General features: G+C 36.2%; 1 protein-coding gene across 1 annotated transcript in view; it reads left to right on the top strand.

Annotated features, from left to right (window-relative positions):
- CEP128 (centrosomal protein 128) overlaps nucleotides 1–13,897 on the top strand; it is a 469,424-nt gene that overhangs the window by 191,744 nt on the left and 263,783 nt on the right. The window contains exons 15-16 of the mRNA XM_052647177.1: nucleotides 7,652–7,828; nucleotides 11,981–12,040. Of these exons, the coding sequence (XP_052503137.1) occupies nucleotides 7,652–7,828; nucleotides 11,981–12,040 (237 nt within the window). The remainder of the gene's footprint in view (nucleotides 1–7,651; nucleotides 7,829–11,980; nucleotides 12,041–13,897) is intronic.

Genomic DNA, 13,897 nt, shown 5'->3' with positions numbered 1-13,897 from the left:
GACTGAACTGAACTGAAGAGTAATTTCCTTAAATGGGGTTCGGAGTTTAAGTTTGAATTTCCATTTTTTGACTTCTGTTTTATGGATAACTTTCCCAAGCCTGCCTAAGACCAGGTTATAGACTGGAAAGTCTTTCACACTCAAGTTTTAACATGCATCAAACATCTATCAAGTTTTCTAATTATGCCATTACTTTTTTCCATTATCCCAGGTGGCGGTAGCGGTAAAGAACCTGCTTGCCATTGCAGGAGACTTAAAAGACATGGGTTCAATCACTGGGTCTGGAAGATCCTCTGGAGGAGGAAATAAATGGCAACCCACTCCAGTATTCTTGCCTGGAGAATGTCGTAGACAGAGGAGCTTGGTGGGCTACCATCCATGAGGTCACAAAGAGTTGGAGAGTACTATAGCTCTTACTCTTACATACTATTAGTCATAATTTCTTCCCTCCTTTGAAAGAAAGATTGTAAAGCATTTTCTTGCAGAGAGGAAGGAAGGGTCTGTCCAACTAAAAAAATAGCATTTTGATTTTAATTTTCTAGAAGGTATTACTTCTAGAAGAAGTAATTGTTCTTCTGCTTTCTAAATACATATAGAGAACTGTCTTACTCTCTCACAGATAGAGCTCATACTTAATGTACTGATGAGTACTTAACTCATCACAAGATCTTACTGGGTCTATCCTCAAGGTTTATTCTGATTCACTTCTTACCACTGATGGGCCCTTTACTTTTGTGACATCAGCTTACCTTAATTGTTATAATAACCTGCTAGTGATAAGGTGCTTGCCATCAGTGATATTTACCAATTAGTGTATTCCGAAAACAAACTTACTGAAATACGAGAAGTTATTTAAGTTTAGAGATTCTAGTTTTTTCTTAATTTTTTTTTCCGTTGTATAGTTGGGAACTACTATGCTTGGCACATAGAAAATGTGGTTAAAAAAAAAAAGAAACACAAGTGGAATGATTGGAACATAAAACGATATTCATGTTTCAGAAGGATTTATTGATTGCTATGTGAGAGATTCTTTTCTCTTTTTTAAAAAAATTTACTTTTCATTGAGGTAGCATTATAACATTATATAGATTTCATGTGTACAACATTCTACTTCTGTATACACTGCAGCATGGAAGTGAAAAGTGTTAGTCACTCAGTTGCATCTCACTCTTTGTGACTGCATGGGCTGTAGCCCGCCAGGCCCTTCTGTCCATGGGATTCTCCAGGCAAGAATCCTGGAGTGGGTTGCCGTTCCCTTCTTCAGGGGATTGTCCCAGCCCAGGGACTGAACCTGCATCTCTGCGTCTCCTGCATTGGCAGGTGGGTTCTTTCCCACTAATGCCACCTGGGAAGCCGTATGGGCATGTAAGTTGTTTCTATATCATGGCTGTTGTAAATAATGCTTCGGGCAACTTTAGGGGAACATATATTTTCTCTGGATAAATACCCAGAAGTGTGATAGTTGGATCATAGGGTAGTTCTATTCTTATTTTTTGGGGAACCTTCATACTGTTTTCCATAGTGGTTATACCCATTTACATTTCCATCGTCAGTGTATGAGTGGTGCTGGGATACTGAAATGAAGAGGAATCATCTTTGCCCTAGAGGAACTCACAGTTTGATGAGGAGACAGACATAGAAGACACAGAGTTACAGCAGAAGCTTATATGAGGTACCAGAGGAATGTACGGACAGAGCACTCAGTATTCCTAAGAACTTGGGTCACCTTCTGTCATTCTAATATTAGGTGCATGTTATTGGACTTTAATAGCAAGTAAAAAACTTGGTGTATGACTTTGCCTCATCCCCTCTCACTGAGTATTATTGGGCTCACATAGGTTGAGTTCGTGCACTTTTTCAAACTGATCTGAACTATTGTTGCTTTATTCTGTTTTTATTTTTGTAATACCTATCCAGGTGTTTAATATATAGCCATAATTTAAGAAATCCACAGTCATGTAAGATCTAACAAATGTTTGAAAAAAGTAGTTACATGTGATTGCAATCAATGTGTTATTTATTTGTTGGCTGTTTTGCAAGACAGCTTGAACTGCAGGTTAGTCATTTTCTAGATTAAACTCTTTGCAGATTTCCTATAGAATCCGTAGTAGACCCTTTCTTTTAGTCACTCGCAGTTTCTGCCCTGGCATTTTGTATTGTATCCTAGCTTTCTTGCAGCTGAGTCAACGCTGTTGGCAGAAGTAATGGGAGCCTTCTTTAGAGAGTCAGATAAATGGCTTCCAGACAGATCCAATTTTAGTTCAGGATAGTTTCATAATTTGCCTTGTAATGCTAGTGTCCTGGATTTAAACCTTAGGCATAATAGTTATCTTGAGTTACAGAAATACTCTTTCTCAAAACTTTTTAGGTAATGTGTGCTGGTCTGTAGTTTCAACATGCCATGCTTCTAGCAGTCTTTAATTACATTTATTAGTTTTAATTTTGGCCTTAAACATTGATTTTTAAATTCTACCACTTACCCTCTCTCTCCCCCACCCCCGATCATGTACTATAGATGGCCTTGGGGCTGAAATATTGCATGTTTATTCAGGTTCCTTTTCAGTAAAGGAAAAACATTAGTTTTGTAAATTAATGATTTATTTAATGGTGTGCCTGTGTTTTATTTGCTATAATGTTTCTCTTAAACTGTATGAAGAACTGGTTTCATTTTATGTAATAACGGTATTGGAAATACAGTGACTTTTCTGGAACACTTAAGACATTGAAGGAATCTCATATGCTTTTACCAAGGAGAGAACATTTTGGATATGCTCTGGTTTTTATTGAAGTCATTCTATTTTCATTAAGATCATGTCTCCTTGTAATCTTTATAGTCTTTGGGAACGTGGATGTTCTGATTACAGGAGCATTTCTTATCCTTTGAATTATAGGTTCAGTGATTAAGCCAGTGAACAGTGTGTGTGTGTGTGTGTGTGTGTGTATGATGACATTGTGAGTATTATGATTTTTGTTTCCTGTCGATGAAAATGTCAACACTGTAAGCTCTTCCTGTCTTTAAGTGGAAGCATCAGGAAACTTTTTCTGTCTTGACCATGGAACCATACCTTTAGTGTGGTATTAGTTATACTTTTAAACTAAACTCTAGAAGAGATTATGTGTATACAAGGTACATCTCCAGCATAGAGGAGAGTGATAGCCTGTAAAAATTTAGGGTATTGTGCCTGCTAGGCGGTTTTCCCTCTTGTTGTGGTCTACCTCCCTTTTTTGTGCCATTGCTTCATATGTTTTCATTTGTAGTGATACGGCTCATTCAGAAATGTTTTTGAGTTATTCCTTCTACTTTATGACTACATTAGTCCCCATATAACCTCCTGATAACTTTTTTGAGATTTTCAAATTGGCTTTCTAAACTACAGTTTTGAGAACTCAACCTTTTGTAGCATTTGAATAGAGAGTACTAGTGAAGAAGTCAGGGGACTTAGTTTATGGGTTATTGGCTCTTTGACTTTCGTCAGGTTTCTTTGAACTTTGCTTTCCTTATGCATAAAATTAAAGGTGGGTTTATTTCCCTTGTGGCTCAGCTGATAAAGAATCCGCCTGCAATGCGGAAGACCTGGGTTTGATCCCTGGGTTGGGAAGATCCTCTGGAGAAGGGAATGGCTACCCACACCAGTATTTTGGCTTAGAGAATTCCATGGACTCTGTAGTCCATGGGGTCACAAAGCATTTGACACGACTTTCACTTTCACTTTTGTTTTCTAAGGTGGTTCTTAGATTCAGTCATGGTCTATTGACATCCCTCTGCTTGGATTGTATGGACTGTTATAGTCAGCTTCGTCTAGCCCCACTCCCCTAACCCCTGCAAATAATCTCCTTATAGTCCTTAGACCCAAGCATTTGTGTCCTTTCACCGTGAAACATTGAAGTTGGACTATCTGTGTCTTCCATATCTTTAAATAGTCTCTGAAATACCTTGTTTTACTTCCGGTTCTCGAGAAATATGGTAGCTTTTGGTTCATGTTGTTGTAGAATTACTTCTCCCTCTAATTTCACTAGAAGGCCACAGAATAGCCATCATAGTGCCTAAATATTGCCATCTGCCTTTATTAACCTATGTGGCCCCAGTGAGATGGTTGATTGAGTTAATGTCAACCAGTTTAACTTCTTCCCATAGAATTAGCTGGACTTGCCCCAATGGTGGGCTTCTGAGGTGGCACTAATGGTGAAGAACCCACCTGCTAATGCAGGAGACATAAGAGACATGGGGTTTGATCCCTGGGTCAGTAAGATCCCCTGGAGGATGGCACGGCAACCCACTCCAGTAATCTTGCCTAGAGAATCCCACGGACAGGAGCCAACAGGCCACATTCCATAAGGTCGTACAGAGTCAGACACGACTTGGCACACACGTGCACTGCATTGATAGAGTTATTTCTGAAACATGAAACAGGGAAAAACAGCTAATTCTTTGGGTGTCACAGTTAGTGTTCAAATTGATATTCTCAAGGCAGAAGAACTGGGATAAAACAGAAGTGCTGAAATTTGTTGGCTCTCTGAGAACAGGCGGCTTATCTATCTCATTTGCTCTATCCTTGACATTCAGAAGAGTGTATTGCCATAGTAGGCGTTCCATAAAGATTTATAGAACCAGTGAAAAAATTAAATTACAGTTGCTTATGTACAGAGTGGAAGAGCTTATTTATTATAACTCTTAGATTTAGGGTCTTGGAGGACATGCAGAAAGGATGGAGAACCAGTATGGTGCAGCGTCTGAAACCTAATTAAATAAAAGAACACAAACCTTTACCCGGACAGTGGAAGATTTAATAGGGCTGGAGGATTCACTTATTTGCTTTAATTTTTGAGTATAGCACTTAGACCCAAGTGGAAAGATTTTGCATTTGTATCAAGTACTCTTTTCCTTAAAACCTGAGGTGGTCATGTAGGTAGGGGTTGCATGACCATCTGTCATAAATGTCACAGAAGGGGATCCTGAAAGAGCGGGTAGTTGAACCCACTTATTACTAAGGTTCATGTGAGTTTGTAGCTCTCTGAGTTTTACTTCAAAGGGAGATTAGACATGGCATGCTGTCTTGCAGAGGATAGCGAAGTGGGTAATGAAATTTTCAGCCTGTGCTAAAGTGTTTGAACTTGTAGATTCTTTTTGACAGGATCAGCATTTCTTAAGACTATAAAAATCTGGAAATAGTTTTGTCTTCTTTTTAATTAGTCAAGTAACAAAGAGCACAGAAAAGTCTATGCTCTCTATGAGGGAAAAGAGAAAAGAAAAATCAGTTAGAACATTATTGTGAATCATGTGGATTTAAAGTATGAACGGTTGTTCCCTAAGTATGTCAGCCACCCTTGATAGAGTATTTTCTTTATTAACACCGTGCCACAGGCCTGTGGCAGGAACACTGCAGCCTGTTTGACTGGAGGACTTTGTCTTATGGAGGAAACCTAGCGCACCTCAGTGACCTCTGAGTGTATAGATCTGCATGGTAACTGATGAGATGGCCTTTACAGTGTTGAGTTTGTCTTCAAAAATGTTTAAATCACTTATTTAGCAAAGTGGAGGATTTTGAAGATGGCTGTAAATATGTTTTGTGATCTCCTGAAATTATCAGTTTCTTAAGGGAGACAGATGCATGACCAAATAATTTTATTATAGCTTAATGCATTAAAAAAACTATGGTGTACATAATGTACTCTGGGAATCTTCTACATTGGAAGATCAGAAATGAAAGGAGACTGGGGTTTGAAGGAGAAACTTTGAAAGATAAGAAGCAGAGGTGGGTAGGTGCATAACTATACAGAGGCAAGTATCCTCAACTAGGGACTTGGCAGTAAGGTTTCTCTCTAGTAAAAAACTATGAAATAATCCATTATTGTCAGAGCCAGGCCACGATGTTAATTTTTGTGAAAGGTTTGTAGATGAAGTTAGACTTAGCAGAGTATCATCTGAAAAGATACCATATCCATCAGGAGGGAGAGTGTGGACAAAGGAGAAAGGGAGATACACTGAAACAGTCTCCATCCAAACTCTACCCAAGAGAATGGAACACTCTTGTTAATGTGATTTGAAAGCTCTGACATGTAGTTGGACATGCCAGGCTGCCATTAGCGTGATGCCATTTAAATGTTGTTTCATGAAACAAACTCCTCTGGTCAGGTTTCCAGTTCATTAAGCAACATTCTGATTATAATTTGCCTTCCCAGCTAGACTGGCCTACAGGGAGAAAACATGCTGGTTTACGCTGACGTGAGCATTCTGATCCATATGGCAGTTACGGTTCTCAATGTAAATGAATGCAGTAAACTGAGTGATATTTAGTCTGTCTGCTAGTCTCTTATGAGCTTAATATGCTCTACTGCTGAAAGATGACTTGCATCAGAGGACCAGAATGCAGTGAAACTCCAGCTCCTAAGTCTACAAAGTTGAGCTCCTGGCCAGGAATATGTACTCATTGAAGGTAAACGCCTTCTCAGGACTGCTAGCTCCATTTTGAAATAACACAATTTCAGAGTGAGCTGTTCAGATGAGATGCGGCTAGAGGGGACACATGTAGGTGTTCTTGAGAAGCTGCAAGTATGAGAGAGTGGAAAGAAGGGAGATGAGGCGGGAGAGAAGAGCAGAAGACAGGCTATGAAATGACTGTTCTTTTGTAGGGAGAGTGTTTCATTCATTTTTTTAAAAGTAAATTGAATTGCTAGGAAATTCATCTGTGATTATTCTGCTCAAATACCATTCTGTCTTTTATGATGAATTTTCATTGAAAAAGCCTTTTGTTACTTTAAATTCAAGTTGATCGGTTGACCATATAATCTTCCTGCTTATGTTGTGTTCACTAGGGTAGGTGAAGATCATTAGGCTACTATGTGATGACTGAAGGCATAACTAGCCAGCCATCGTGACTTTTTGGTCCACTGTTTATCCTTACAATTCTAGTAATTCTGTTCTTTTCCTCTAAACCTTGTGCAATACCACTTGAATGTCTCTAACGAATTTCTAATGAAATTGTGTAACCCTAATGGTGGAGAGTTGTTTTGACTAGGGGCCGTCCCCAAGACTTGTAATCTCTTACAGGGTTCTTGAGAATCTCCTTTTCATGAAGTATATTTACTTACTTGAAAAGTAGCTCTTTCTTAGCTCTATCAAGTTTTCATGACTCAAAGCCTTTATATAGTATGACTGAGTTTGGAAACTTAGATCTTTTGAAATGGTGTTTTGATGAGATAAAGGTAGTAGTAACACTTTTTTTCCCCCTGAAATGAAGAAACCTACTTACTTGACGTTTTGCCTTTTCTAGTGTTTTACTAATATTTATGGAAAACTCAAAATTGGTTTGTTTTGTGGCATTGGCTCTTACTCTGATCCATTAATGGCACTGTGTTATTAAAACGGTGAAGGATTTTTTAAAACTTCTTTTTTCTTTTGGTAGCAGAATTACTGTAGTATTTTTTATCACATATCTGCTCGCTATTTCACTCATTATTGTACTTCTGAATTCTCTGTTACTTGACATCAGTTAATGAGGAAGAATAATAAATTATTTTGGTAAAGTCAAGGGACAAAGTCAGATCTGTTTTTTAATATTGCTTCTTTGGGTTCGTTGTACAGATATAACATGTGTTTCTTGTCTTCACTTAATAATTAACCTCTGATTTTATTTCTTACCAATGCCTCTAGGAAAAACATATAACCAATGAAGAAGAACACCGTAGGAGGATGGAAGAGGCCAGATTGCAGCTCAAGGATCAACTTCTTTGTCTGGAGACTGAACAGGAATCCATCCTTGGGGTTATAGGAAAGGAAATTGATGCAGCTTGTAAAACGTTCTCCAGGGACTCAATGGACAAATTGAAAGTAATTATGAGTTGCTATGTGCCTTTCAGTTAGTTTCCTAATATATAATTATAATAGGATTTAATGCATAGTTACCTGGTCATCACATTTTTATTTCAGAGAGTTTTATGGAACAAAATTACATTTTACACTTTTTAGAATGAGCTATTTTATCTATTGCGCAGTCATGGTGAAAGAAAGTATGCTGTTACTCCACTGAATTGCTTGTATGTCACTCTGTAAAAGAAAATGTCTTTTTTTTTTTTTTTTAAGAAAATGTCTTACAAGAGAAAGCTTTCAAGTCAAGAAGCCTGGATTTTGAATTTTTTATTATCATAGGCCATTTTTATTGTTATTGGTATATTACTGGGTAACATCTATTGAGTGCTAGCTATATTACACATATTGTTGTAATTACAGTATATACGTTCTCTCTCTATTCTGCAACCACCCTGTCCTTTAGATACTCACACTAAATCCATTTTAGGCAAGAGAAAGCAAGACTTGGAGGGGATAAGTAACTTGCCCCTGACCATGTATCTAGTCTAAAGCTAAAATTAGGACTTCAAGTATTGGGTGTCTAATTCTGGAGCTTAAACAAGTATCTACCATGCTATTTGCCTTCCCTGTTTAAACAAATTGCATTTTATTTAGTTTTCCTGTCTTTAAAATGGATTATTGCCACTAAATTTGTAGTCCTAGTGAAGTAATAAATAAAAACAGTAGTCATGGATATTCTTAATTCCTTGAAGTAAGTACCTCCTTACACTCTAGGTCCTAGTACTGCTAAGTTATATACAAAGAGCATTGCAGTGCTTTGGTGTGGTATAACCACAGTACATTATAGTTTAGCCCATCATTTCCCCCTGTAGTTATTTCATTTGATGCTATAACAGCATTCAAATTATTGCATTATGCATTAAGGTTTTTTTTTAAACCTTTTCCAATATTTTGTCATTCATCTTTTTTCTCAAATAAAATATTCTTCCCTAAACTACTTTCCTCTCTTTTTTCCTGTTCTTTCTACCCATTTTTTTTTTTTTTCTTAAATAATGTTTTCAAGAACATAAAATGATATTCTACACTTGTGCTTTAGGATTCAGCTTTAAAGGAAATATTTCAACTGGCAGAATTTGGTGAAGTTGATGGAATTCCTACAGTATATATTTTTGTATACATTTTTTTTTTAAATTTCAGATGTCAATTTGAGAGGACTGTGAGCCAAATACGAGAAGTAATTGGCTTTAGGGGAAAACTTTTTCTGTCCTGTTATAACTCTTGTTTATTCTGTTCCTTGCTTAATACTGCTTTATTTTTATTTAGAACTTATTTACATATATTTAAATCCTTGAAATCATAATTTTATCTAGAAGATTCACAGATTAACTATCGAATATTTATTCTGTGTTTAAGAATTTATGTCAGAATGGCTTGTTTTCAGTCAAGTAGAGATATAAAAATAGAAACATTTGGATTGCATTATATATAAACCATGTTATTTACAGACTAAAACGGGTCAATTACAAGCTAAAGCATGGTGTGTATGTTGCACATTGCTTCAATATTTTATTTATAAGATTCAAATTATCCTTCCAACATCCTATTATGAAAAGTACCTTGTTCTTTAATAGGCTTTCAAGAATGTGGTGATAATGCATCTTTATACCTCTTTACCTGGAGAAAGACTAATTCAAGTCCAAGTGATGGGTGGAAAGTTAATCTATGAGAATGGAAATTCTTTTAAGAGTTTTTTTAAGAATGCATTTTTTTTAAAATTGTGGATCTTTTTCCATTAATAACTTTTGTTGTTTCATTCCTATTTAAAAAAAAAAGGAATACTCAAGAACATAACATTTGTTCTTAGCTCACAGAAACCACCAAAGTGTTTATTAAAATTGATTTTTTGCTTTGTAGTTCAGAGATGTAGGTGAGATTGGTGGTCTTTGTAAAATATTTTCAGAAATGAAGTAATTCCAGTCATTCTTGGTCATTTGTTGATTTTTGAAATATTGCTGATGAAATTTTCAGCCATTTTATGTAGAAGTGACCATTATGGAATGGACTGAATAAGAGATATGCAACAAAAGAGTCTGTGAAAAGTCTTTGGGAATGTTGGCATTATTTCTAATTATAGTTTCTTTTTTCAGCCACCATATTTATTATGCATTCCACATTAGTAAGTGCATGCAGTGTTTGAAAATCTGTTGTTAGACGCTTACAGAACAATTAGGAAAGTGTCTGAATTAAAGGTACAATGTTTTAGTCTTTGGTAATTCTAGAGATTTCCCCCTAACACTTGGTCAGAGTATTCATTTCTTTGTAGAGCATGCAGAGGATAGCCTTTGGATCAAGACAGATGTAGATTCAAATTGCAACTCTCCAAATTGCTAATGTATGACCTTGGATGAGTTATGTAATCTATTCTCTCTAGGAAATCATGTCCTATTTATAAGTTGGGTTATTATGAAGATAAAAAAGATATAGAAGGTTACATCATAGTGTGATGTACATACTAAGTGTATAGCAGGATCAACTAATGATTTCTCTCATTATTATACAGAGAGTTTTTTATAATGTACTGATATTGCCAAGTATATGGCTTCTGTTTCTTTAATCTTTTTATGACAAATAACTGTTATCTTAATAGACTTTGTGCTCTTGTCATAATAGACTTTGAAGTGTATTTATTGATAATTACATCTTGATACACAGTTAGTAGTGAAGTGATAATGGTGTTCTGTATGCCTGATATTGTGCTAACATCCATTTTATTTAATTTATACCCTGGCCTCATGAGGTAGATTACTCACTTTATAGATGATAACCTGCAGCTTAGAGAAAAATTAAGTCACACCATTTATAAGTGATTAAGTGACTTTTCTTAAACACTAAACTATATATAAATTTATAAAGCATGTTGCAAAATATAAACGTTTTATCTCAAATTATTTTGGTCTTTAATCTTGAGTACTGTATCTTAGGTCACTGAAGACTTGAGTTGAAGACATAGGTCAATGAAAAAGAGTAATACAGAATAACATAATCAATGATAAATGGATGGTTACAAATATTCAACACAGTAGAGAGGTAGAAAAGGAAAGAGCACTGTGAACTAGAGAGATTAAGAAAAATCTCATTGAAAAAGCAGGAAAGGCATGAGAATTGAGTGAGATCTAGATAATGAGAAAAAGGGATGATGGAAAGGTTATATAAGTCTACAGCACTCTTGTGCGTGGCATGTGGTCAGCACTCGCTGTACATTTATCATATGTCTAAACGAATTATCTAATGCTGTTCCTTAGGGGAGTGATGTGCACACACATCGAGAAGTGTAGAAGTATTTGAAGATAGGAACAGACATTGCATGCAGAGGGATAGGATATTTTTAAGCAGAAAATTTATAGGAAAAACTGATGCAAAAATTCCATGGGTAGCACAAAGTTCAAAGAAGGGAGGAATTGAGAAAATGGTTTGTGTTTAAAGTTTTAAAGTCACTGACAAACTGGGTACACTTTTATCAGTAATACAGCAGAACTAGCTGTTAATTTTATAAATGAGTTGGTGTGAAGGCACTCAGGGCATCTAGTGTAGACAACCTATTTATTGTAGAATTTTGTTACCATCATGAATTATAAAGTGATGTTGGTGTAAAGTTATATCGATTAGGTTCTGTCAGTTTTATAAAAACCATTAATGAGACAAAATAGCCCTCATAGTATAAAATTGAAGAAGGAAAAATGAGACAAAGAATTAAGTTTTATGTAATTACATCCAACTCACTGTGAAATACATTATCTGGAACAAGACTGAGGAAAAGACACAAAAGTGAAGTAAACTGGTGTAAGTGAGGCTGCTTGCCATGCAGAACTCCATGGATCAGCCTCAGAGATTCAAGCAGTAGTAGCACTTGAGAGTTGATTCATATGTGTGTATGTGAGCTAAATATTAGTGTCAATACATACTTCATACATGGATACATATATACATGCTTAAATAAATAGACATTAAATAAATAATGCTTTGGAACTGGTTTTATACTCACTGTGAACTTTCTTTTTAAACCCTTAGGTTTAGAGACTAAACTTTTGGATATAATGGTGTACAATCTTCATTTATGTAAATTCATTTCAGGGAGGTACCTACTACTAACAGATGACTTCTCTTTTTTTGTAGGTTTTTTCATCTAGTCCTGTTATTAATTATGACCCACATCGCTGGTTAGCAGAGAGCAAGGTAATTAATCTTGGAATCCTAAAGCTTTCATCATGTTTATGACCTTCAAGGCATCCTGTTTGTCCTAGTCATGTATTTTGACATGTAACTAAACATATGAAAGCCTTAATAGTTTAATATTTTAAAATTAGCTTAAATATACAGGCATGGAATGAGAGAATAAATGAGAAAGGAAAACTGTTGAAATATTGAAATTTAATTGTCAGACAAATTCCTCTACCTTTTCCTTGGGGAGAGAAAGCTGACGTGCACAAAAGTCAGGGAAGCTGTAACCAGTCCCCATTTACGTGTATATATACTTACATTCTGGTTCTGGAGTGTTAGCTCAAAGCTGCCAAATATCTCTGTGGCTCGAGCAAATCCTTCACCTCTCTGGGTGTGCTGTTTTCTCATTTACAAAATGGGAAGGGTAAACTGTGTGTTCTGAAGATAACTTGATTGTTTCATGATTCTTTGACATCATGATTTAAATGTAATGGAAGGTAACAAAAAATAATGTTGAAGAATTTGTTAATTTTAGCAAAAAGATTCTGCTACACTGTGGGATAGTTTTCAGCTGTCTTCATATATCAGGTCAACCTGGAAATTCATTAATTTAAATATGGAACATTGTGATCATATAAGATGTAGATATCTGTTTATGAAATTATCAATGCTTAAGCACTTGCATTCCTTTTTAGAATAGTTTTTTTCTGCTTTAAGTTAATAAAATCTTCCATCCCATTTAAATTCTATACGAAAACCAACTGTACTATAAACCTCACCAGTTGTATTCCATCTTAGGATTTTTTTGCATGAAAGAACCTTTAAGTTTTTACAATATCCTTATTTAAAAATATGAGCAGAGTGAGGTTTTCATTAAGATACGTAACTTTCTCAGCTTCCTTGGTGGCTCAGATGGTAAAGAATCTTCCTGCAGTGTGGGAGATGTGGGTTCCATCCCTGGGCCGGGAACCCATTCCAGTATTCTCCCTGGAGAATCCCATGGACAGAAGAGCCTGGTGGGCTACAGTCTGTGGGGTTTCAAAGGGTCAAACACGACTGAGTGACTGACACTTTTACTTCTTTTTTGATGTAAAGAAGGGGAGAATGGATTACATGCCATGTCAGATTCACAATGAACGTTCTTACCATTATGTGTATCAGTGTCAGTCAGTCACTCAGTCATGTCCGACTCTTTGTGACCCTACAGACTACAGCCCACCAGGCTCCTCTGTCTGTGGAACTCTCCAGGCAAGAATACTAGAGTAGGTTGCTATTTCCTTCTCCAGGGAATCTTCCCAACCCAGGGACTGAACCCAGGTCACCTGCGTTGCAGGAAGATTCTTTACCATCTGAGCCACAGGGGAAGCCCATGATTATGTGTATTAACATTTAAATATAGCCAGTCTTGTTCATTTAGCCAAGATTTATTGGTCATGTGTTTTTTGTGTACAGACATTGGGGATAGGTGTTAGAAAGCCATGGAAGTTAATAGGGAAAATGGAATTGTAAACAAATTTTAGATATCCTTGAAATCCTTAATGTGAGTTATATTGTTATAGAGATAGGTAAACATTGACCTGAGAATACAGAAGAAGGAAGAACTATGGTGTTTGTGTTGGGAGAATGGAAGGGTGTGATGCTGCCAGCATGTCAGAGAAGGCTTCTGCAAAAATACGTTTAAACTCAGTTGTACAAAACGTATGTAGAAGTTGGCTAAGTATAACAGTGGCAAAACGGTGAATATTTGAGTCAACAGGGATATGGCCCTGAGATTTATGAGTAAGGTACAGGTGGGAGGTGGTACGAGATAGAGTTTACTTTAGAAACCAGATAGTCATTAGAGAAGCTTCTTTTTTTAAAAAAATTCTTAAT

The sequence above is a fragment of the Budorcas taxicolor genome, chromosome 10 (genome assembly GCF_023091745.1).
Source record: "Budorcas taxicolor isolate Tak-1 chromosome 10, Takin1.1, whole genome shotgun sequence".
Lineage (NCBI taxonomy): Eukaryota > Metazoa > Chordata > Mammalia > Artiodactyla > Bovidae > Budorcas > Budorcas taxicolor.
Note: the sequence above shows the minus strand (reverse complement) of the source record. Positions and strands in the feature narration are given on the sequence as shown.